Source organism: Sorex araneus, chromosome 3, assembly GCF_027595985.1.
Source record: "Sorex araneus isolate mSorAra2 chromosome 3, mSorAra2.pri, whole genome shotgun sequence".
In the NCBI taxonomy this organism is placed as follows: Eukaryota; Metazoa; Chordata; class Mammalia; order Eulipotyphla; family Soricidae; genus Sorex; species Sorex araneus.
The window spans coordinates 48,722,437-48,747,549 of record NC_073304.1 but is presented as its reverse complement, the minus strand read 5'-3'; the positions used below and the strand labels follow the sequence as shown (position 1 = coordinate 48,747,549).

General features: G+C 41.3%; 1 protein-coding gene across 5 annotated transcripts in view; it reads right to left on the bottom strand.

The window, feature by feature from the left end:
• Window positions 1-6,882: 6,882 nt before the first annotated feature.
• Window positions 6,883-25,113, bottom strand: part of TRIM9 (tripartite motif containing 9) — a 107,118-nt gene continuing 88,887 nt past the window's right edge. The window contains exons 8-13 of one of the 5 annotated variants that reach the window (XM_055131302.1): window positions 16,632-16,820; window positions 14,156-14,197; window positions 13,721-13,744; window positions 12,649-12,952; window positions 9,713-9,875; window positions 6,883-8,931 (exon numbers count right to left, since the gene is read on the bottom strand). In XM_055131302.1, the coding sequence (XP_054987277.1) occupies window positions 8,869-8,931; window positions 9,713-9,875; window positions 12,649-12,952; window positions 13,721-13,744; window positions 14,156-14,197; window positions 16,632-16,820 (785 nt within the window). In that variant the 3' untranslated portion in view covers window positions 6,883-8,868. The remainder of the gene's footprint in view (window positions 8,932-9,712; window positions 9,876-12,648; window positions 12,953-13,720; window positions 13,745-14,155; window positions 14,198-16,631; window positions 16,821-25,113) is intronic. The other 4 variants (XM_055131303.1, XM_055131304.1, XM_004601734.3 and 1 more) reach the window with 4 other exon arrangements.

The following is a 25,113-nucleotide window of genomic DNA, read 5'->3' as shown; positions in this document are numbered from 1 at the left end:
ATGATCTCCCAGCACCACCAAGGCAAACCTGGAGCTGGGAAAGGTCCCTGATTATTGCCAGGTGTGTCCCTAAAGCAAAAAAGGCAGATGGCAAAACTGAATAGAATTAGAACTCTTTTACTGTGTTATAGGTGCCCCAAGACTTGACTTTCTGCAACAGATTTCAGAACAAGCCCAACCATAGAAGGGAGAGGTCTGGGGTTATAAAGTCTGGGTTACAGGCCATGGGGCAGGTACTCACAAACTCTGTTTGAAGGATTTCTCTTTGAGTGGCAGCTGGGGGCCTGGATTCCCACCCTGACAACTTTCCCCTAATCTATTTAGCGGGCTACTGAACCCCCTTATGAACAATATGGTTCATGTCGAACACCTGCTTTAGTTCCAAAGGCTAGCACTTTAACACCTGCTATGCAGGACTCTTTATATGACCAGTGTCCATAGAAAACCTTGGGTGCTAAATCTGAGGAACTTTTCTGATAGAAAACACTTTGTGTGTTGCAGACATTATTACTGGACAAATAAAGTGTGGCTGTGCCACTCACAGTGCTCAAGGACTCCCAGGACCAAACCCAATGGTGCTTGGTGTGCACCCAGTGATGCTCCGATAACCATGTGGTACTAAGAATCAAACCAGGGTCAGCTACTTGCAGGCATGCACTTGATTCCTGTACTCTTTCTCCAGCCTTCATTTCTATTTTAATTTTATTATATTCATTGAAGCATTATTCATAGTAGCTGAGCTATGGAAATACTGAAATGTCTACTTACAGATGAATAGCTAGAGAAAAATATGCTCTAGGCATATTATGGAAGATTATTCATCCCTAAAAATGAAGTATATTCTTCAATATGTGACAACATAGATGACCTTTGGGGGCCACAATGCTAAGTTGAAGCAAACCAATTACCGAAGATCAAGAATTGTCTGGCTCCACTAATATGAGGTATCTAAAGGAGTTGAGGACAGAAAAACAAACTGAGTTCATTTCCCAGGAAATAAGAAGCTTCATTTACCATTACCTTCAGACCCTGTCTGACCTTAGTCAAAAATAGTCTCTGCTCACCCCTCTGAATGGAGAGGCGGAGAGGAGAGGCGTGACCACTAAGCAATTGCACGTGTGCTTGGTTTGCCCACATGCCTTGTACTCACAGCATGTTCTGTTCTAAGCAGACCTAAAATTTGAAAATATTATAAACTTGTTTTTTTGATCATTAAAATATTCATAATTTTAAAATTTCAGTTTTAATTTCCTCCAGGTCTCAAGTGGAATAACTTTGCATACAAAGGAGAAAAGTGAGCAGTGCCTTGGGGGTGTGTATAGATTAGTGTGACTTTGAGATTTGGAAAGGAAAGTACAAGGAAGATTCAAGGCCCCAGAAATGACAAGTGGGTTTAACTTTCAGCTCTGTCACTTGCCAATGGATTACAAAAGACTGTGTTTCCTTCCTTCCTTCCTTCCTTCCTTCCTTCCTTCCTTCCTTCCTTCCTTCCTTCCTTCCTTCCTTCCTTCCTTCCTTCCTTCCTTCCTTCCTTCCTTCCTTCCTTCCTTCCTTCCTTCCTTCCTTCCTTCCTTCCTTCCTTCCTTCCTTCCTCTCTCTCTTTCTCTCTCTCTTTCTCTCTCTCTTTCTCTTCCTTCCTTCCTTCCTTCCTTCCTTCCTTCCTTCCTTCCTTCCTTCCTTCCTTCCTTCCTTCCTTCCTTCCTTCCTTCCTTCCTTCCTTCCTTTCTTTCTTTCTTTCTTTCTTTCTTTCTTTCTTTCTTTCTTTCTTTCTTTCTTTCTTTCTTTCTTTCTCTCTTTCTCACACCCAGCGATGCTCAGATGCTCAGGGCTGACTTCTGGCTCTGCACTCAGGAATCACTCCTGGCGGTGCTCGGGGGACCATATGGGATGCTGGGGATCAAACCTGGATTGGCCGCATGTAAGGCAAATGCCCTACCCACTGTACTATCGCTCCAGCCCCAGTGTGCTTACTTTAATGTCTTTCTTATTTGGGGAACTGGGGGAGAGTTTGGGCCACAATCCGCAGTGCTCAGGGCTTATGTCTGGCTCTGTGCTTAAGGATGACTCCTGAATGGTGCTCAGGGAACTACATGTGGTGCCAGGGATCAAACTGGGATAGGCCACATGCAAGACAAGCATCTAAACTCCTGTACTATTTCTCGGGCCCAAATTTCTTCATCTTAAGAATGGAGTATAACAATAATGCCCATCTCATAGGGCTGCTAGGTATATCAAAGGAGTTAACAAGTAATTCTTAGAATAGTAGCTGATAAACCACCAGCAGTAAAAGTATAGTAGTTATTGTTTTTCCTTGTTCTAAGAAACAGTATCATGGCCTATATTCAAGGAATGTAAATTTTCACAAGTTAATCAAGGTGACTTTTCCATCCTGCCCTGAAAATTCCCTTGCACACCAACTGTGTGGACGTGCTTGTCACGAGGATTTAACTTCCACTGCAGTGCAATGGTAACTTGAGTTTGAGCAAGAGGATTCTGTGAAATGAAGTGTTTTGTCAGACACACAATATGCTTTCAATAGAATCCCTCATGTTCACCCATGTGTGTGTTAAATAAAGCCTTCAGTTGGTGACCTACTTAGGCTGCTTGAGGGCAATTAATTAGATAAACCACTGATAAGTGGTTTTCCTAAACTGAGGACCTGATTTTTGTGAGTTGAGCGCCAATGTTGAGATATATTTCCACATCAACAGATTCCAGTTTTGGGTGGCTGAGAGGTGGCATTTCTTGTCTTCGTGGCTTGAAACAGTTGTATTAGGTTCCTTTGGCTCTACCCCCAGTTTCAACTGAATTATGGAAACTGTTATTTCTGGAACTAACTCAGTGGTGAGCATTGGTATTCAGAGATATGAGGTCAATACTGAAAAGAATTCTCCCTCTGCTGTTTTTCCTCTGCAGAGGCTGAAACTGAGCTTTCTTGCTTCCTGCCATTTCCCAAACATTTTCTATAATGAAAAATAAAGAAGAGATCACTTCTTAAAAAAGAAAGGCACAGGAATCAGAAGCATTCATTCATTCAAACCATCCCATCAGGAAAATCTGGCTGTGGGCTTTGCACACTTGGCTGCTGGCTCCTGCTACCTCTATTTTTGGAATTCACCCTTAGACGAATGTAGTCACTTAATTTGTGAGGTCCTGCTCTCCCTGAGCTAAGAGGACCACTACATTCAGTCAGACCCTATCTGATTTCAGTCAAAAAATGTCTCTGCTCATCACTCTGAATGGAGATGGGGAGAGGAGATGCGTGATCACTGAGTAATTGCACTTGTGCTTGGTTTGCCCACATGCCTTGTACTCACAGTATGTTCTGTTCTAACAGGACTTAAAACTTGAACAAATCTGTCCCCCCATTAGATCTTGAGCAGGTGGGAAACAGGAGGAGAAAGAGTGGGAGTTTTTCGTGTGGCTCTGGGAGGCTCAGAGGAGACCAGCTGTTCAACCTTCCACATTCAGAGCTGTCATGCTTCCCTTCTTTCTGAGTATTCCCAAACTGTGTGTCCAAGGAGACATAATTTGGCGATAACATAATCAAGAAAACTTTTAGTTCAGACTAGGGATAGTAAAGTGTGAAAAAGAAAAAAAAGAAACTAATCTTTGTACCTGAAAAATTAGAATATCTTTATAATTAAGTTTTTTTTAAGGGGGGTACACCTGGTGATACTCAGGGGTTATTCCTGGTTTTATATTCAGAAATCACTGCTGGCAGTGCTCAAGGGACTAAGTGAGATGTTGAGGATTGAACCCGATTTGACAATATGCAAGGAAAGTACCTTACTAGTTGTTTTATCTCTCTGCCCCCATTAATGTTATTTTAAACTTAATGCCAAGAAGATTAGACTATACAAAAAAATCTCATATTAGGACCAGGATATGGCTCAGTGGGGTGGAGCACATGCCTGACATGTGTGAGGACTGAGTCCTGGAATTGTATGGTCCACTGAGCATGGCTGGGTGTATCCTTGGTGACCTTCTAACTTGCTCTGGTTTGGTCCCCAGGGCCCTAGCCTTGCCAGGTTGGAGTACTGAACTGTGAGACCACTACTCTGGTCTAAGTATTGTTGGGAGGCCCTGGAGTCCCTGAGCACTGCTGAGTGTAGATCCTATTTAGAATCATATTGGATCAGACCCATTTTATGGAAGAAGGATGGTCCCTACTTGTCTCCTTCTATAATCTTTGAAAGTTACTACTAGGAATGTGCCATCAAGATGATAACTTTAGTGATGATAAAGACTTGTAAGAGGCTTGTGGATAAAACCTGACACCTGAGCCGTTAAGGATCATTTTTTAAAAAAAGCACTTTATCTGGTGTGAATTTCATCTAAAGCTTGTCATGAACCCTGCCTCGTGTTCTTATTCTCTTGTGTCCTTTGGTATCCAGATTTCCCCTGACTTGGCTCTCAAAGTTTTGTCTGATTCATTGAGATTCTCTCTTTACCCATCTCAACATGGTAAGCAGATGCTCAGGTTCTTTTAACACCAAGGATAAATGTCCTTGCCACTGGATGATGAACAACTAACTTATCATTTATGTACATATTGTATATAGGTGATGACTCCATGACATTTTCATTCATAAATGGTCTAAGTTGAAATCCTGAAAACATAAAATAAGATCATGCATGGAGTGTCACTGAACGCCAGCAGTTCGTAAGATTTCTTTCTTTGTGATAGATATTTGTGATTTCTTTTTTCCATGCAGGTTTATCAAGTCTGGGTACATCACTCTATCTGGCAGTTAAAGTTTATGTATTCTACAAATCCTACTGTAGTGTTAACCAGTTCTTGAGATGTTCCCATTAACCTTCATCTGTTCACCATTTGAAACCTATTCAACCAGTAAGACAGAAGACATTATTTCCTCACATCTGACAGATACATTATCCAGCAGGCAATTAGGAAAATATACTGAGTAGAGCAGTCTCCTTACAGATCACATGCAGAAATAAACATTACAGAAAGAACAATTAGAAACTTCATTTACCTTAGATTATTGCTTGTCATAAACCCATTAACTGCTAGGTTGAAAATACAGATCAGAAACAATGCAGAATAGTTTGTGTTTGATGTCTCATTTTCTCCCTAAGATAGTTTGCTAAAAACTGCATAAAAATAATGCAATACATTCAGTTAATCTATACTGCTAGAACAGTGGATGAGGTAAAGAGGTGTCCAGTTAATCAAAGGAGAGAGCAGAAGGCAAAAAAAAAACATGGGCAGAGATAATAGAGGAAGATTTAAATGCAAATAGAAATTGGAAAGCCCTGTTAATAGATCAATGTCAGTGTCATCCCAGTTGCTCATTGATTTGCTCAAACGGGCACAGTAATATCTCCAATGTGAGACTTGTTACTGTTTTTGGCATATCAAATACGCCATGGGTAGCTTGCCAGGCTCTGCCGTGAGGGCGAGATATTCTCAATATCTTGCTGGGCTCTCCGAGAGGGGCGGAGGAATCAAACCTGGGTCAGCCGCATGCAAGGTGAATACCCTACCTGCTGCGCTATCACTCCAGCCCCCCTGTTAATAGATGATTAAGTTTATTGTATAAATAAATTTATAGTGACTTAAGTCTCTTTTTGAAAGATCAGATGCAGTGTTTTAAAAGGGAGATGCCCAGGTCAACCTTGGTTCCAGAGTATATAAAAGAGACAGAAAGGAAGAGTGGAGGGGAGGGGGATAAGAGACAGAGAAGTAATGGGGGCCAGGTCAGGGGATTAAGGTCCAGAGGTGGTGTTAGGGAATGAGCAAAATATCTAAAGCATGGAGTCAACAACACTGATATCAAGAGACTTAAACTTTAACTACAGAAACTAAGAAGTATACCTGGCAGAAGGGCAGGCTGGAGTGGGGGCAAGGGGATATGGGAGGGAACTTGGGAACATTGATGGAGGGGAGTTGACACTTGTGATGGGATTGGCACTACAATATTGTATGTCTCAAACTCAAGTATAACTTTGTAAATCACAGTGTTTTTTTTCTTTTTTTGCTTTTTTGGGTCACACCCAGCAATGCACAGGGGTTACTCCTGGCTCTGCACTCAGGAATTACCCCTGGCGGTGCTCAGGGGACCATATGGGATGCTGGGAATCAAACCCAGGTTGCTGCGTGCAAGGCAAACACCCAATAGCTGTGCTTGTGCTATTGCTCCAGCCCCAAATCACAGTGTTTTAATAGAAGCCCCAAAAGAATGTATGAGGGATTTATCATGTAATTATTTAAAGAAAGTTGCATTTCATAGCCATTTTGAGACATGGCAAAGGAACCAGGTTCGAAATTGGTGAGACTGTGCAGAACTGGTGTGTGGAGTTTTGGGAAACGAGTTTGCTCTCGGTATCTGGAGGCTGACCTTGAATAGCACCAAACCGTGCCTGTTTCATTCAGCATTAAAACACAGGAGGTAAGTACCATGGGAGAGAGTGCAGGGGAGGGTGTTTGGGGGAGGATGGGATTTCAAGAGCTTCATGGTACTTTTTTTTGTTTGTTTGTTTGTTTGTTTTTAATTTATTTATTTTTAATTAGAGAATCACCGTGAGGGTACAGTTGCAGATTTATACACTTTTGTGCTTATACTTCCCTCATACAAAGTTCGGGAACCCATCCCTTCACCAGTGCCCATTCTCCACCACCCGTAAACCCAGTGTCCCTCCCACCCTCCCCAATCCCATCTCCCCTCCACCCCACCCCGCCACTGTGGCAAGGCATTCCCTTCTGTTTTCTCTCTCTAATTAGCTGTTGTGGTTTGCAATAAAGGTGTACTTCATGGTACTTTTCAGCACCAAGCGCTGAAGAAATTGTGTTCTGATCAAGTGGAAGTGTCAGTCCCAACAAGCAAAAAGTAAGACACTCTAAAGAGACAGATGATGTGCTCTCATAAAAATCGTTTATTGGCACACCAGAAATATCGATTTTTCCTAGTATAGTAGCTATATGCATCTATCATTGCAATTAAGTGTAAGCTACGTGTTACAAGTCACTGGAAATCTAATTAGCTGGATGAGGTTACAAGAGTAACTATGAGTCTACAGCGGCCCAGCCATTGACTCTCATGGGAAGGTAAATCAAATATCAAACGAGTGTTGCCCTGCAACAGTTTCCCTGTAGCCAAGAAAAACCCGGACAGACATACACAGGATAGCACCCCTTCAATAAATTAGGTACATTAGACTAGAAAAACACTGTAGCCGATTGGGAGAACTGAAATTATTATTCACTATTTACATCTATTACATTTCATCCGAACTATAACTGATTTATTTTTCTCATCCTTCTTTCCCCTTTTTATTTGTTGTTAATTGTTTCCCCCCCTGGTGAATTTCTTAGCTCACCAGCAACTATAAAGACAACTATGTTGAACCTTTTTTCTAGGTCCTACCTTTTCTAAAACTTCATGTCAAACTAAGCATCTGAAGAGAAACTTATGTAAGTCTATCTCTATATAGAAGTAATAAGCATGATTATTCTGCTATCAGGTTAGCAATGACATACAAGTTCAGTTTTTTCCAAACATTGAATTATTCCCGGAAGTTAGGGAGTGGATGGCAGTAGGACGGATGGAGTGTTCATTTATCATGGGCCCAGAGAGGAGACGTGGAGACAAACGCATTTGTCCTGAGAACATGAATGCCGTGGACTGCACCTGAAGACCCCTCAGGAGTGAGAAGGGATCCTCTTTCCCTGACCAGTAGTTCCCCCATCCCTCACCACATCAAAATTTTAAGGCTTAGTATCACTGCAGCATTATTAAATAAGAATGCTGACATCAATACTACCAAAGGAGGGCTCGGTGGTGAATAGCAGCAGGTACTAATTAAAATAGCACGGTGGAAAGGCATTGAGTAGATACATGTCTAGCAATGTAGCTAGAACATGTGTTTTTTTTAGCATCCTGCAAGGGGATCTGAAAGATCTTGCTATTTAGCCTCTTTGGCCCTTATTTATTCCTTCCTGGAACTTAAAAAAATATAATTTGTAATTCTTTTATTTTTGGTTTGTTCAACTACATGAATATAAGTTCCAGGAAGGCCAAGACTAGTTCTGTACTTGTTCATCACTGTGTCTCTTATGCCTAGAACAGTGCCTGGTCCATAGCAGGTTCTCAAAAAAAAAAAAAAAAGCCCAACCAAAACGATGTTTTCTGAAAAAGGAACCAAATCATTAAGTCTGCCTGTTGAGTTGCAGGCATCCCACTTCATCCAGTAGCTGGGGCTGCAGCAAGAGAACCTGCCCCAAGGAGCCTGCTGTGTGCCTTCCTGCAGCCCTGGGCTGGTATTTTTGTGCTTCACTGTTTTAGTACAACTGCCAATGCTACATTCACTCTGACGGCAGTCCAAAATCAATTTTGTAGACCTAACGCTGCAGGAGAGGTCACAGGGCGAGATCCTTCTGGGGTGTACGCTCTGAATTCAGTCCTTTCCTACCTCTCCCAACAATTTCTTTGCTTGACAGAAAGCTTGAGAAAGGTTATCTGGAGAATTTTCCCATGGCAGTGCCAGTTCAGGTCAGTCACCCCAAAAAAGTCACGATCAGAAAAACAAACAAACCAAAGAGAACTCACCAACATCAAAAAATTAAGGTCAAGAAAAGCAACATGGGGGAATGGCGATGCTGTGATGTGTGGGCTGTCTGGGTCCTTTGTTGGTGAGAGTGGCCGAGGGTGGAAGTGAACGTGGGCATTACAGCGGTGGAGGGGAGGGAGGGGGCGGGCTGAGCTGGGGGTGTGAGGTTATGGAGCACCAGCTTATCTCTCCACTTCCTCTCATCAGCTCCTGCCACCCTGTGCAGGGCTGGGCTCCCCGCTGCCCTCTCAGCTGGAGGAAGGCCGGGCCGCTGGTGCCTCCACAGTGGCAGCCTTAGGCTATGGACGCTCTGCTGGAGTAGAAGTCTGGGACCGGGAGCCCCGTGTGGAGCGTGACCTGCAGTGAAGGAAGAGGCTGTTAGGTCCAGAGACAGCGCAGGAGGGTCCCCTCCTCCTCCCACTCCTAATTGAGAAGCGAATTCATTCACGTCCTTCTAAACAACATAAAGAGGGAAAGGCTTGTTTTCTGTTGCTATAGCCTAAATATGTATATATTAGCACCTGACCTGTTTAAGACATCTGGTAAAGAGATGAAATAAGAGAAGAACCTGTTGTTTTCTTCTGACAAGAGTTCCAAGTACCTAGCTCAAAGGCAGGTTTTCCTAACACCAAGCAACATGCATAAGAATGCAGAGAAGGTGCTAGGCCTCTTCTGACAATGGTGCTAACACTTGAGCCCTACGCTGCCACTTCTCAGGCTCACATAGAACGGGGTATAAGTCAGCTCATTTGTTTTCATATCAACTAATTCAAGAGCTTCATTTCTCCTGGAGATGAATGTAGGGCTCTGAGGCCAATTCCTAGCAAAGCACAGAGTTGCAGAATCCCACCTATGATTGTCTAAAGCATTTCCCAGCATTGAGAGGCACTTGGGGCCATGGAGGTAACTGAAACCAAGACTTATGTGTGGAAGGTCCTCAGTTCTGTCCTTGGCACCTTATGCCCCCCACTCTCAGCCCCTCCACAACACCCACCACAACAACATCATCAACAACAAAGAGGGCTCAATCATCTCATTTGCTAATGCTCAATCCTCTCCTTTCTTCTTTGTTCCAGGTCCTCATCTGGACCCATGGCCTCCCTCAGGGATTGGTGATGCTCAGGCAGCCTCAACTTACCTGCACATTCCTGTTCAGGCTGACTGCTGGGAAGAACATGCCCTCCACATTCTCAAATGCTATGGGGCCTTGCTGCTCATCATTGATGAAAAAGGTCAAGGTTTTCCTATTTAGGTCGAGGAGGACCCCGATGGTGGCCCCCTTGGTGATCCCTCCCTCTGTTCTGTGGGAAAAGAAGACAACTGGGTTTCACTGGCCTGTTATTAGTTTTGCAGCTCCTCCTTATGCACGGTAAAACCAGGTTTCTAAACCCAATCAAGATGATTGTCTCCCCACAACTCCCACCCCAGAAACTGTTTGAAACAGATTTTCCCCATACACAACATTCTAATATCACAGATATACTAAATATCTCTTTATGTGGTTGTAGGTATATCTGTGCTATGATACATATATACACATGTATGAAGATATATGTATACATACATATATATGTATATGTATATATATATATATATATGAGTAAGAGTTTTTGCTCTTTTCCACCCCTGCCCAAATCAATTTTCAGTCCCTGGGGGGTGAGGGGACAGTACTGCCCCATGTTGAGAGGTACAAGTTTAACCACACTGCTCTGCTGTTGCTGAGAGTGAGATTGTTCACAGGGGTTTCTACTGAACTCCAAAAGTAGAAAAAAGAACATTAAAGACATAAAAATGGGGCTGGAGCAATAGTTGCCTTAGCTGATCTGTGTTCGATCCCCAGCACCCAATATAGTCCCCAGGCCTGCCAGGAATGATCCCTGGGTGAAGAGCCAGGAATAAGCTCTGAGACCTGCCGGGGTGGTCCCCAAGCCAAATAATAATAATAATAATAATAATAATGAGAAAAAGGTTGATTTTGGACTATTGGACCTCTGCCTACATCTACTGTGCTGGTTTTGCACAAATGGTATGAATTCAATATCATTCAATCTAAAATGACCTCATTTGAAGGTGAATATTAAGTAACACCTAAGCTAAAATGGAAATATATTCAGGAAAATGTGGCTTGGAAATTTATGCCAACAAAAAGAAAAACTCATTCCAGAAAAATGGTAATTGGGGGTCCACTGAGCTTGAGTCAAGAAGTTGGGGATTCTCTGTAAAATGACAACAGTGAAGAAGAGTCTCCCCTGTAAAGGGAAGTGATTCTACTGTAGGAGCAGGAGTGATTTTAAAGCACCTGCATTCAAATGGAACCACACAGAGAATCGTGTCATACATTGATTGCAGTGGATAATTTCACAAACTCAGTCGGGCATGGAGGCTAAGATCTGTGCTTCTGCCCCTCTTTGTCTTCCAGCAGTACTGAACCTCATCTCAGCAGAGCAAAGAGAGTTCAGCGTGGTTCCCCTGCCCCCCCCACCACCCCAAGCCCAACATGCACAGCACAGACACAGCTGCTTCGTTTCAGATGGCAACTTGTTAACTCACAGTTTCAACAGGGACAGCGTGACATGCAGTTTGCATGCAAAGCAGGCGTGTTCAGAATGTGTTTCTCTACCTAGTGTGGCACTTATGTTATCCTTTACTCCTCTGTACCCAAATAAAGAGCCTGAGAGGAAAAAGTAAGTGTGGTACCTGGGTGTGGGCATCGGAAACCTAGTGACAGTGGATTTTCCCCAACTGTAAGTCCCAGAGGATGTCGGGCTGCTAGCAGGTTGAAACTAGTGCTCACTTCAGGTGTCAGGTCCTAATCCTCATCTGCATGGTGACGTGGAATACAGTGCAAAAAACAAAGGGCATAGGGAACGAAAGCCTGAAGAGCCTCTTGGCTAGTGATGGGGCAGTGATGGGTTAAAGGGGGTGCCCCTTTCCTGCCACTACCTGACTTCTTTTCCTTTGGATCTGACTATCCCTACTAAAAATAGGGGTTTCCCCAGCAGTGTTCCAGGGACCCATAGGCTGTTCTCTGTGATGCTGGGCCCTGAGCTGCAGGTTCCATGCTCAGCCCTCGGATTCAATTTGGGCCAAAGATCCTGGGGGCCACCAAAGTCATAGGTAACAGTTTTGGAGGTGGGGTTATACAGTGCTGGGGGTCCAATGAGGGCCTCACACATGCCAGACAAGCACTTTGAATTAACCCCTAGACCCTTTTGTTTTTCTTTTTCAGAGACACCAATGAGAATCTTGGGGATGTCAAGAATAAAGTGAACCATGTCTGTGAAAAATACTTCTCTACTTTGGAAATTTGAGGAAGAAAGTAAAAGCATAAATCAAATGAAAAATAAAGTCTAGCACAGATGTGGGTAAAATTGTCTCGGTTTCGTGGTAGAAGAAAACTTTGGAGATGACTATGTTCTTTTGGCTAGGAAATGAGGCATGCCGAATTTGACCAAGAATAAGAAAATCCTTCAAGTACAAAGCTATGCAAATTGATATCCATAAGATATAGCTTAATAGTGCCTTCCATTCTGAGTAGTGGTAGTGATAATAGTCATAGTAACAAGACAACTGCTCCTCCTTTCTGGTGCCTCTGATGTTAGGCATTCTTGCATTTCTCATTTAATTTTGAGGACCACCCAGCATGGACAAATATTATTCCTATTTGGAGACTCTGGAAACAGAGACTCAAAAACAAAACCAAACCCAAAGTAACTTGTCCAAACTTTTTTTTTCTGGTCAGTTGTATGGGTTTCAGAACCCTGGAATGTTTCTCTATAATAGAAAAGCATGGTGGTGGGGGGGTGTCCTAGTTCATGCCTCTTGACTGAATGCAAAAAACAAAACTAAGCAGGCAAAAATAAATAAGTTGCCCCCAATAAAATCCAACAAAATAAACTAACAAAAACCCAGCAGATGTACTCAGCTAAGAAGAGTAGAAATCCTGTGCTACTTAATGGAGGCCGCCTGTCCAGCTTCTGGAATGGCGTCTGTTTAATAGGTCTTTGAATTGGGGCTCTCATTCTTGACCAGAAGCCAACGTGAAGATGGCTTGGTTTGGGGGCTGCAGGGTACCTGTTGGTGTGCGAGTTGTTGTGCATGAACCAGCTCCGGTTATTGTCCACATACATTGCCCAAGCTTTGTCGTCCTTCCCTAACATCACATCCTTCATCACGTCCATGCGAGCCACGCCAAAGGCAGGGTCAGGGTGGTTGTCGTAGCGGTCCACGGTGAGCTCCCAGTAGTGGACACCCTTGGAGAAGCCCGTCTTCCCCAGCACCACCCGGTCATCGTAGCTGCTGCAGGTCACGGTCAGGTTGTCATTGGAGAGGATGATGTCAGAATGTGCTGAGCCAGGGTCGAAAGCAAACCAGGCCACTGGGGGAGAAGAGAAGTGAAGGGGGTTATGAGAAGGGCCCCAGCAGCTCCACACCATCCCTTGCTCCTGGTTGGAGGAGGAGCGCTGTGCTCTGGTTCATGCTGTCATGCAGGGAGGAGGCTTCCTGGACCCTGCAGGGACTCTGAGTGAGCAGATGGGGGCATGTCCTGTGAGCTGGTGTTCTCTGCGCTTCACAGATGAAGGACACTGCACTTCCCAACCGGGTGATCCGGGAGTGAAGTGGCATCGGTTTTGAAAGACCCAAGTCCATTCACCTGAGTGACTGGCAGAATCGTACACCAGAGACAGAGCAAGAGGGGCATGCTAAGAGGTCTGTCTAACCTGAGGTGGGTTCGAAAGTCTTAGATGAAGGAGGGATAAAACACACCGAGCGGAACCAGGAACGTGGCAGAAACACTCAAATCTAGTTGTTTGAAACATTTCTTCAACGCTGCTGAAAGTCATCAGTAATAGAAGCTTGTTTCCAACAGTGTGACTTGCATGTCAGATAGATTGCTTCCTTTTTAGGGCTAAATAATACTTGGCTTATTGCTCCTAAAACTAACAGGTGAAATATTTTGCTGGAGTGGTAGATGTTTTGAATGTTGGGTGCTGGGACTGTAACATTTCTGTGTGTATTGCTATGCTCCAGGTCCTACCAATAGCCACACTCCCGAGAGATGAAGATGCTGATTCACTGAGCCTGTGTGTCACCTTGCATGCACTTTGGTCTTTGCTATTTGTAACAGAATAAGGTTATTCCATACCTGCCAACAGCTTTTTAATGTCAACTGTTGTCATTCCAAGTGAAAGGCATAAGAGAAAGAAATAGGAAGCAAAATTGACATTGATAAGAAAAAAATGTCTCGTTGCATTGACGAATATCAAAAAGGGGCTCAATTTAAAGTGCCATATACACTACAGCAATTAGCTGTATTGGTACCTCTATTGACGACCCATAAAGAGTGCTTTGCATGGATGTATAAGGAAATTGGGGGACAATTCATCTTTGTGGTACACAATTGAAACGTACAGGTGTGTTTTTCAGTTTTCTAAGAATTTCAGAAACTATTATAGTGGGGTTTGAATGACAAATAGACAAGTTTATTGACATAAAATAAATTGCTGCCATTTATTTTGTGAAGGAAATCGAGCATACCAATCACACAGTCAAAGATAACGATTACAGTAGGTATACTTGCCTAATTGAGAGTATGGTGCAGATTGTGTCTCAAAATTGCATCCTATAAAGAGATACTACACATCAAAGCTATGAAACAATGACTGGGGGATAAAAATTATTTTTATACATGTAAAAACACCAACTAAATATAATCACCAGAAGCCTGATCCATGAAAAAACAAAGCCCTGATCATGTCAGTTTACTTTTCTGGTAAAATTTACTTCTCTGCTCTTGCAATTTAATAATCCTTCTTCAATTAATTCTAACCTCTAGACTTAAAATTTTCATCATTTTCTAAGTTCAATCTTTCCCAGAAAGTTTTCCCATTGAGAAAGGTTGCAATTTTAAAATGATAATTGATCCAATTGACATGTAGCAATCACTGGATCTTGGTAAAACTCCATTCTACATCACTATTCTATGCACTTCTAACTCTGGTTATGCCAACAGGCTTTTTTGTTGTGATTTGGTCCCAAGTTAAATGATACACAGATAACTATGCATATAATAATAATAAATACACCTGAATTAATAATAAGTTATAGTTAGTAACCCCCAAATTACTTTAGATCATTGTCCTACATGAGTGCTTTTCACCTTAGAGAAGGGTGGTGGATGGTAGGGTAGCAGAAGGTTCAGGGAGATTAACATCAGCAATGGGACTTTTTCCCCAGTCTTTTGAAGGTTTGGATACTCCTACTTAACCCATGCAATGATGCACTGGGGTAAAGGAAACAGTCCAGGCTTAAAATGTGCTAAGGTATATGAAATATAATGTCCCATGGGACTTATCTGGAAAAGGCATTCTTGATAAACATGGAGGAGGAGGAGAATTGGTAAGTTTTTGCAACTCAGCAAGGCTCTTATCTATTCATTGTTAAAACAACCAAAGGATAATACATCAATTAAAAATATTTTCAGAAGAATTGAAACAGTAACTTGATACAAAGGACTAATGATTGAAGTAAAACCAAAACTTAAAAAGTATGACCTGAATATTAATTGAAGCACGAAATAATTCACATGTAGAAGAATCATTTCTCAACTAATGACTGATTTTTCTATTTAACTTCTACCAATTATCACTTCAATTCCCATTGATGGTTAGAGTGCAACGAATATGAAATATATGGAGTCTATAAATGGAATATTATATCCAGTATTGAAAATACATTTCTAAAATATGAATAGGGCTTTTACTTTTTTTTTTTTAATGAATCATGCCTGGTGCAAATTTGTTTCCAAACATGTTTTCTGAAACATTTTTACACTATTTTAAACACACCACTTTACATTTATAGATTCAGTGATACAACTAGAACAATACTGTCAAACACAGTCATCAAATATCCCCAAGCCCACATTTCATTTTATTTTGAGACAATATACATTACAAAGACTGTAACAATTTTTAGTACATTAGACACAGAAAAAAGAGTTCCATAACAAAGCATGTTCGAAAGCTCATAGTGCACAAGAAAACAATAAGAAACGTAAAAGCACAAAGAAAAATGCCATTTTAACAAGAGTTTGAAGTTCCTGCATCCTTTTTGCACTGTCATGCTGTGGCCGTCTTCATTCCAGAATGTGGGATGAGCAAAAAGAAGAAAATAAAATACCAAAGAAACCTATGGAATGTGAAATGTGAGCCATATGTATCCATGATTACAATATAGTCCTGAAGAGATCAAACAGGTTTGCATCTCAGATCTTTTAAAATTCTATGGGCCAGACAGAGTTCTCTGCACACTAACTCGGGTTCAATTCCCTGAAATCAGCCTGTCATCATCCACTAGACTGTGGGAAAACTGCAGGAGACCAGACTTTGGGCATTAATATGGGGTTCTAATTCAACTACTGGTACTCCTGCGACCCTCCTGGCTTGGAAAGAAAAATCAGCCATGAGCACAACTGTCCTACCAGTGAGCACAGGCTTTTGTAGAAAATGCTTTCACTTCCGCTTTGATTTGTCTGCTTTGTAGGATGCATTCTGCTGCGCGTGTGTTTTGATTTTATTTTTAAAATAAAGATCTCTTGAGTCTATGTTTAATCAGACCACTTTAGGCTGGATGCACTGATCCAGTCTTCCAGACACTGCTGGTTTCCTGGATACAGCAGGATTGCAAACCTCCAAACATAGGCCACCCCCTCCACTCAGCCAAGCACCCGTGCTGTGTGGTGCCACTGCATGTGATGACAGAGAGTGTCATCCATGGTGCTACCAGCTTGTGCAAAAAAAGAAAACAACTTCACTGATCACTTTCCAATGCCATTAAACAATGACCACAGCTCAATGGTTGGTCTTCACACCATACAAACAAGAACGCCACAAAGCTCCATCATCCAAATGCTCCTCATACTGGAAGCAGGTAACAGACACAGATGAGCCCATGGCCCTCTCCAACGTACAAGAATGGCAAGAACAAAACAGGTATTTCAGAGATGCCTATGAGGCACAAAGATCAAGAGGAAAGGTCAGAGGTGCTCAGCTCACCCGGTGCATTGAGAGACTGTAAAGAGGAATGCAAGCTCAGCTGGTGGGGTGAGGATCTCAAATCAAAGTAGGATCTCCCGGGAAAGCTGGGTTGTAGATTAAGGGTGGAGGAGAAAGGACTCATTCTACGCAGCGGCAATCTTTCCGAAGGCACTGGAAAAGGGGGTGTCTGTTCTTCTGAGTCTGTGTCTAAATGTAAGATCAATGCAAACTAGACATCAGACATCTGCTGCCTCCCCAGGTGCGGTCCCCCCAACACTGCCTGAGGGATGCTTAGGCAAAGAGCCTCACCCTTTCTAATGGTGTCATGGGCCCTGTAGCATGGTGCTGGGAGGGCTTTCTTAGCAGGTCAGAACCACAAACCATGGGACAACTCTAGTATCTCAGAGACCTGCTTCCATCCCTCCTCCCAGTGCCCGCCCCCACCCCTTGCCCCTCAGTCCAATTTTAGTGGCAGAAAAATAAAGATTTTCTTTTAATTAAGTGAAGTATTTTTAGAGTTCTGTTTAAACCTCGGAGATAAATTTTATACCTTGATGACCAAGAAATGATTATACTTTTTTGCACCTTCTTCTACTATCTTAGAAGTTATTATCTGTATCACAAGAGCCTTTTAGCTATTTCTATGTAGGAGACAATTTCTAAAAAAACTTTGCTGATTTTCCATATTTTTCCTTTTTCCCCATATCTAAACAATATATATATATATTCCTTTTTAAATGAAAATAGGCTGAATAAATTATCCTGCCAAAAATCTTATCTATGTTTCTAAATTTTATCACAATCTAGGGATACCACTCAACATTTCTGATTCTTTAATAATAGACATGGTGGCTAGTGGGGAGGTACACTGATGGCAAAATGTCTCCTTTTTTAGTAGGAAAAAAAGACTTTCATAGCTAGTAGGAAATAATGTTTTAGTTTAATGGAAAAAATTAAATCTAACAACACAACCCCTGTCCAACTAAACTTGGTGTCTTTTAGGAAAAATAAGTATTTATAGCTATATTTATATTGAAATTTAAAAAGATTTCCAGATATATAATATGATAAAAAGTGTAAAGACTCATTAGTTACTTTCTCTTGTTTTAGATAGGCTTGTGAGTAGTTTCTTTAAATCTCTTCTAATGTTGCTTTCTTTTTTGTCAAACAAAAACTGGTTTGATGTTACATCAAGGTGGTCTGATCAGAAAGGTGTGGCTTTTTTTTTTACCTAGTTGGGTACTTCATAGAACTCAGTTTGAGAAAAATGGTTGAAGAAATATACAAATGTTATGATTTAGTAATATCTTATATCCAAAACCAGCCAAGGAACTTTCTTCTCATTGTAAAAAGAAATTTTGTTTTGATGGCTAGAGAGTGTTCCTGGGGATATTTTTTTTATTTGAATCTTTTAGCATGTTCCTCTGTCATGGATAGACCCTTATGCTATCAAAATGGCATTTGGGGGGATGTTCAAGAAAAAACAACTGCAATCCATGTGTGTAAAATATGATCCTAGTTGAAAGTTCAGAAAAAGACATCAGAGTGGTTAAATATACTGCAAAGAGTCGGCCTTATTTTCATTTCAGAATTTACAATATTAAAGCTAGCTTTTCAAGATTTAGACTCTTCTTAAGGAAAATTTATTGCTTAAAAAAAGTATAAACCACATCTCAGAGAAAATAAATTGCTATTTATGAACTTAAGGCTTTATATTTCCCGTAAGAATACATTCAACATTTTCTTCTAAACTTCATGTGATTTGGATGACTAGTCATGTGTGACTATTACTTTGCTCAGAAGTGATAAATCAGAAATTATTTTTGTTAGAATTACATCACAGAGAAATTAATCTTTTAGTTTAATGGGGGAAAAAATCTAACAACACAACCCTGCCTAACTGAAATGAGTTTCTTTTAGGAAAAATAGGTATTTATAGCTATATTTATGTTGAAAAAGGTTTTCATTTTCAAGAATTTGTTTGGAACTTTGTTTTATTACCTGTTGGTAACTATTCATTAATTGAAAATACAATTGCTTTACAAATTAAGAGAACAAATACAGAAAGCGAAATAAATTTCGGAGTCTACTGAACCTTCAAATAACCATGCTAAAACCAGTGAAGAGACGTGTAATGGATCCAGACTTTGGAGAGCATATCAACTCTCATCAAGAATTGTACTTACCTTTCTATTCTCAGCACCAAAAGGAAGAGTTTAGAGTCAGTGATGACACCACTCAGTGGAGTAAGAGTTGAAAGTAGCTATTCTTCTTCTTTTTATTTTTTTATATGAGAATAAGTTCTTTACTGATGCCCCAGTTTCGTTTCATTTCTACCACTCTTGAATCATACCCTTTCTCAAGGCAAATGATTTCATATGCACATTCTCTAATCATTCCATTGGAGTTTTCTCTAACTTTGACCTTTCATGCTCTTCATATGAGCATCCTATGGTAATTTTTTCTAAGCAGCTCCAGATTTCCCCCCCTACCTTGTTACCAAAGAAATTACCAAAGCAAGAACATTTGATTCTATTCAGAATACATGAGCCTTCCTTTATGGCCTTCCTCAAGGGTTTAGTCAGTATCTGCAGGTCATCCTTGCCACTTCACACGATCTTAGGTTGTAGGAATCTTAGTGAGAAGACAGTTTGCCCAAAACATCTGAAGAACAATCCTTAAGATTTCCCTTGAGATCCACTAGATCACATAACTCATTGCCTATGGGCAGTCACTGCAGTTTGTACTCATTATTGCTTATACTGGTCTGAATAGACCTTTCCAGGAAATCTATGGTACTACTGGACTACACAAAATCTACAACTTGTTCTTCAAGTATTTAAAGGCAGCCACCAATCCCTTTAAAATCTCTTCTCTGGACTAAACAGGATTTGTTTCCAACCTTTCCTTTAACAGTATGAACTGAAGCTCATCATTCTTTACATGCCCTCTAGATATGTTCAAAGATGTGAAGAACCAAAGTAAATCCTGGGAACAACATAGCCACACAGCTTTCCATGTGTGTATTCTGTGTAATGCCTGCAGATGGCAGAAAGGCTGTACATCCTATTTCTTCGCTAAATCTTAGATATGGAGAGGTTTCTTAGTTATCAATGTTCGATTAGTGAAGACTGAGAAGAAAGAGTACATTGTTTTATTATTATTTTCAGAGTACATGATGCAGTTTTCTATCTAGCTAAAACCAGGATGATTATTAGAGAAAGACAAATGTCTCCTTAAAAGAATTTCAAATTTTCATCCAGTTTTAGCAGATGCAGTGCTCCTATTGCTGGGTTAAAGGCTGGAGAGATAGTATAGTGAGTAGGGCATCTCCTTGAACATGGCTGACCCCGGTTCAATCTCTGCCACTCCAAATGCTTCCTTAGGTCACTCCAGGAGTGATCCCTGGGTACAGAGCCAGGAGTAAGCCCTGAATACTGCACATGTTCCCAGAAATACAAACAAAAATTAAAAACCAAAAACAGCTTGGCAAAGAGTATTGCAGCTGAACACTGGTGTGACCTCTCTAGACATGTCTGTAACTGCAGGATGGGGATGGGGCTTATAGCAGGAATGTATCAACACATGCGTTCCATCAATGCTGTCAGTGAGAACAAGTGTTCTCCTGCCCTTTCCTGTATTACTTTTCCTTTACAGTTGGGTTCAGTTGGAGTTTGGAGTAGGGAGCCTCTGCGGAAGTAATGAAACAATATCAATGCAAAGATTGGCTAGAGAGTAATACTTATAATTCACTAACATTTGGATTAGAGCCAAATAAAGAATATCTGGGTGCTATATGCTCATCGATTCACTATCTCTTTGATTTGTCCATTAACGAACAAAGAATACTATCTATGTGTTTACATTAGAATCAATCTGTTGGGAAACAGGATGGTGGCAGGAGAACTGACCATAACAAAAATAATGGTTTAGAAAATTTTAAGGTCCTCTATTATTGATCTTTGTACTTCTGGGAGTAGAATTTTTTGACCAATTTCAACGAAGATAGAGTGGTAAAATTTCCTATGGATGTTTTATTGCAGAATATTTTGGAAATGTGAAATATAGCTTCTGAGATGTTACTTTTGGAATTCAAAGAGGAAAAGTAAAGATTCTTTATCAATGTTTTCAGTGTCTTGGTAGCATTCTTGTTTGTCTTCCTGCATGTAAGTGAACAATTTCCTGATCCAAGAAGCTCTGGGCATGAATCCAAAGAGATGATTGCATTTCAGAGCACAGTAAAGCAGGATGTGTCTTGAAGCACTCTGCACACATGCAGCGTTAAATATGTGTTTCAGTGTAATTTAAGCCAGCTGTAAAATAATTTGCTATTGTGGGGAAGAGTTTGAAAGGGACAAAGAAATAATGAAGGTGGCTGAGGTTCCTTAAATGATCTAATAAGTATTCAAAATTATAATTAGGTGCAACTAGTACATAATTTACAACAAACAGTAGTGTTTTAAGCTTTCTCAAGTGTGGCATTAACTGTAGTTGAAAAGTGAGAAACAAATCTGTCTTGAAAATCTCCTTTAGAAAGGAAAAATGAACAACCTTGTATCACCCCTGGGATGCTTGTATGCCATGTCACCAAGCCATTCACTCCAATATAGAGTACCATGGGGTTCAAAAAAACTATCATCTGAATAACTGAAAAATATTGTAGTTCAAATAGATATAAAATATTTCAAAGGACTAAACTGTCCTTCAGAGTGTTGACTGCAAAATACATCCTGCACAGACTCTGGGTCAAATTTAGACATATGGAAAAATTCAGGAAGTTCCCTGGGATATCAAATAAGTTAACAAAATGAAAATGAACAGTGTTATTTTGTTTTCGGGGTTCTGAAAACTATTGTGATGCCTCTCACTTTGGATTTCAAACTCTCCCATTTTTTCCCCTTATGATTTACCTACCTGGAGAATATGGTCCTGGGAATGCATATTCTTTAAACTATTTCTAGGAAGTGCTGATGCTCTGGGTCAAGTAAAACAAAGCAGAAGCATAAGGAAAATATCTGCAATGGTAGCATGGTAGTTAAAAATACAAGCTCTGAATTGTCTGGTTTATTATTAGGAAGTTATATTTTAATGACATTTATAAGAGTTTTATCATCTATACATTTCATACATGTATCACTTTTAAAAATAGCTCTAATGTGTTATGTGAGTTTTCTTTCTTTCTTTCTTTTTGATTTTTCAGCCACACCCAGCCATACTCAGGACTTACTTTTGGCTCTCCATTCTAGAATCACTATGATGGGTCTTGGGGGAACATATGGGGTACCAGGGATTGAACGTGGGTCAGCACCCAATCTACTGTGCTATCACTTAGTTCCTGCTTTCTATGATTATTTTGTCAACTATATTATGCGAAGTGCTGAAATTTTTTGTTTTTTCAGAAAGATCTTTAAAACATGTTAAGAATATTAAACCAGAGGTGAGGAAGGAGGGGAGAATTAACTCAAAGGGTAGGAGAGCATGCTTTGCAGACAGAAGGAGTTCATGCCCAGCACCACTTGGTCTCCCAAGCATTGCCTGGAGAATTCCTGAATATTAATCTGGGAGTAGCTCCTGATCACTCTTTTGTGTAGCCTCAAAACAAAACAATTTTTCAGGAGACAGAGGTGTCTGTTGTTGGTACATAGCACCTCTGAAATAGTCAACAGCTTTCAGTGTGAATTTTTTAAAAAATATGGACCACATCCCATCCAGTAGTGCTGGCAGAGGTGGCTCTTGGGTGCCTGGGACTACTCCCTGGATATGCTCAGACTGAAGGTTTGGTGCAGAATCCCGAAGGATACTGCTTAGGATGCACTTAGAGGTTCGGGACCCCACCAGGGACACATGTGATAGTGTCAGAGGCAAAATGAGGTACTGGGGATTTAACTGTCTCAAACATGTATTCTATTACCAGAGCCATAAAGACGGTCTTTTCAGTGGTAATTTTGAAGTGAGAAATCACAAAAGGCAGAGATACTCACAGTAACGTACTTAGGATATCTTCTCTAGGCCCATAGTTATAGAGACAAAAATAATACCCTCTAAACAAGTCCAGAGAGATTAAGGGGTACATCGAAGTCATTTCATCAACTGAGCCAAACAGGATAGGGGACCAGGCAAGATTAGATCTCAGGATGGTGGACAAGGCCACTGAGGCTCATTTTGAACACTTTTGGAAATGTTCAAACAGTAAGGTTTCTGCCATAGGTCAAGGGGGATATTCCTGTGTACCCCAGGGTGTCTAAAGTTTACGTAGATGACTTAAATCATTCTCTAAACCCTGAACTATATTAGTCTCCAATTCTCTAAATACCGTAGATCGTGGGATCAAAAGGCAAATGCATCATCTTCCCCTTCGGGATTTTGGCCATAGGGAGTGAGCGACCTGTTGTTCTACTGACGTGAAATCAGGTTCTGGTGAGGTGGGGTGTCTCAATAAATCAGGATTTAAGAATGCAGTACTGGACTGGGGTTAAGCTCAGTGGTAGAGCACAAGTCTTATGTGCATGAGGCCCTGAAAAACACCCAAACACTGTACTTCAGAGTATGGAGTAGTTGTGCTTACTCTAAACACTATAAAATATCTGCAAAGAAATTTTGCAGAGCTACATTTGATGATATGTCTATCTGTGCCACTTAGTATTTTTTCAGTTATTTGATTAGTGAGAGAACAGAGCTACCACATAAAGTGGGGGAGTGTGGCAGAGCATTTCTTGGGCCAAAGTCACATCATCTTTCTGAATAACACCTCTGTGTTCACTTTTAGAAAGCGACTCCTAAGATTTGATTTCATGAATCCCAGTTGTTTGATTGCCATATAGAAAGACTTGGAGGTAGAACAATGAAAATTACAGTCTTATCAAAGCCGATTCTCTAAAAAATCACTGATGACCACTTTTCCTTAGAGTTGAGATCTTGTGAATAAATAGCTGCTTTCTACCTGAGATGACCCCTGAGTTCCAAACCTCTTTGGGTAGTGTCTTTTAAGAACCTTAAAGGTGTGGCTTGGACCAGTCAAGAGCATCCACTGGCACCATTCTGAGAGAAGAGCCTCTCTAGGTGACACAAGGGCTGGGGGAGGTAAGGGAAACACAGAGCAGTGATAAAAGGATGGAACCCGAGGCTAAAAATGCCAACTGCTCCTAACCTCCTTCTGAAAACAGGACTGCTCTTTTCAACTGAACAAACAGGGTTCTTTGAATGCTAAGGTCCTATTTCTAGTGTCTGATTAAACACAGGAGGCAGCTATGCGATGCTGCTTCATTGTAACAAGTTTCCTGGTACTGAGCAGACAAACAGGACAATCTCCTTCTTCCCTCCCTTTATTTTATTTAACTATTTATTTACCCTTTATTTTATTTAACTATTTATTTATTGAGTGTTTGGGCCACACCCACCAGTTCTCAGGGTCTCCTGGCTCTGTGCTCAGGGATCATTCCTGGCTGGCTCAGGGGATCATATGGGGTTCTAGGGGTAGAACCTAGGTCAGCCATGTGCAAGACAAGTGCCCTACACAGCAATGTGCTCTCTCTCCAGCTCCATTTCCCCTTGTTTTAGAGAGTACAAACATCCCTGTTCCAGTGTCAACTCCCAGGGGCAGTGTCTGGAAAGCTCAGTCTGATGTGTGAACTTCTCAGAAGCTGCTTTCCTGCATCTAGGAGAAGACGACAGGGACCAGAGCACACAGTACAGTGGGTAGGGTTTTTACTTTGCATGTGGACAACCCAAGTTCAATCCCTGGCACCCCATATGTCCCATGAGCACCACCAGGAGTGATCCCTGAGCGCAGAGCAGTAACAAGCCCTGAGCAATGCCAGGTTTGCCGCATCACACTCACACACACACAACACAACCACACACATAAACGCGTGTGCGCACAAGCACGAGTAGGATAATAATGATAGTTATAGCAAGAATAATTTCCTCCTTAAAATATGGGAGAGAGCATAAGCATCTGCCCTTTTCTCAGTGTCTGTGTTATCCTCAGAATCTATGAATTTACCTTATAAAGCAAAATGTACTCTAAAGATGCCAATGAAAGACTTTGAGATGGCTAAATTATCCTGCATTATCCAGGGAATTGCAAATAGACGGGACACAGGAGAATTAGAGTCAGAAAGAGTGTGGACCCAAGCACAGTAGAGACAGGACCAGGAATATTGCTCTACAGTTGGAAGCCTGCCTCATGAGCTGTGGGGAGAAGGCAGCTGGGATAGAGAAGGGATAACAAAGTCAACGATGGTTGGAGGGATCGCTTGGAATTGGAGATGTGTGCTGAAAGTAGATAAAGGGCCAAACATGATGGCCTCTCAGTACCTGTATTGCAAACCATAATGCCCCAAAGTAGAGAGAAAGGGGGAAATTGTCTGACATAGAGGCAGGGGTAGGAGGTGGGATGGGGGGGTTGGGAGGGATACCGGGAACACTGGTGGTAGAAAATGTACTCTGTTGGAGGTATGGGTGTTTGATCATTGTATGATTGAAACTCAAACATGAAAGC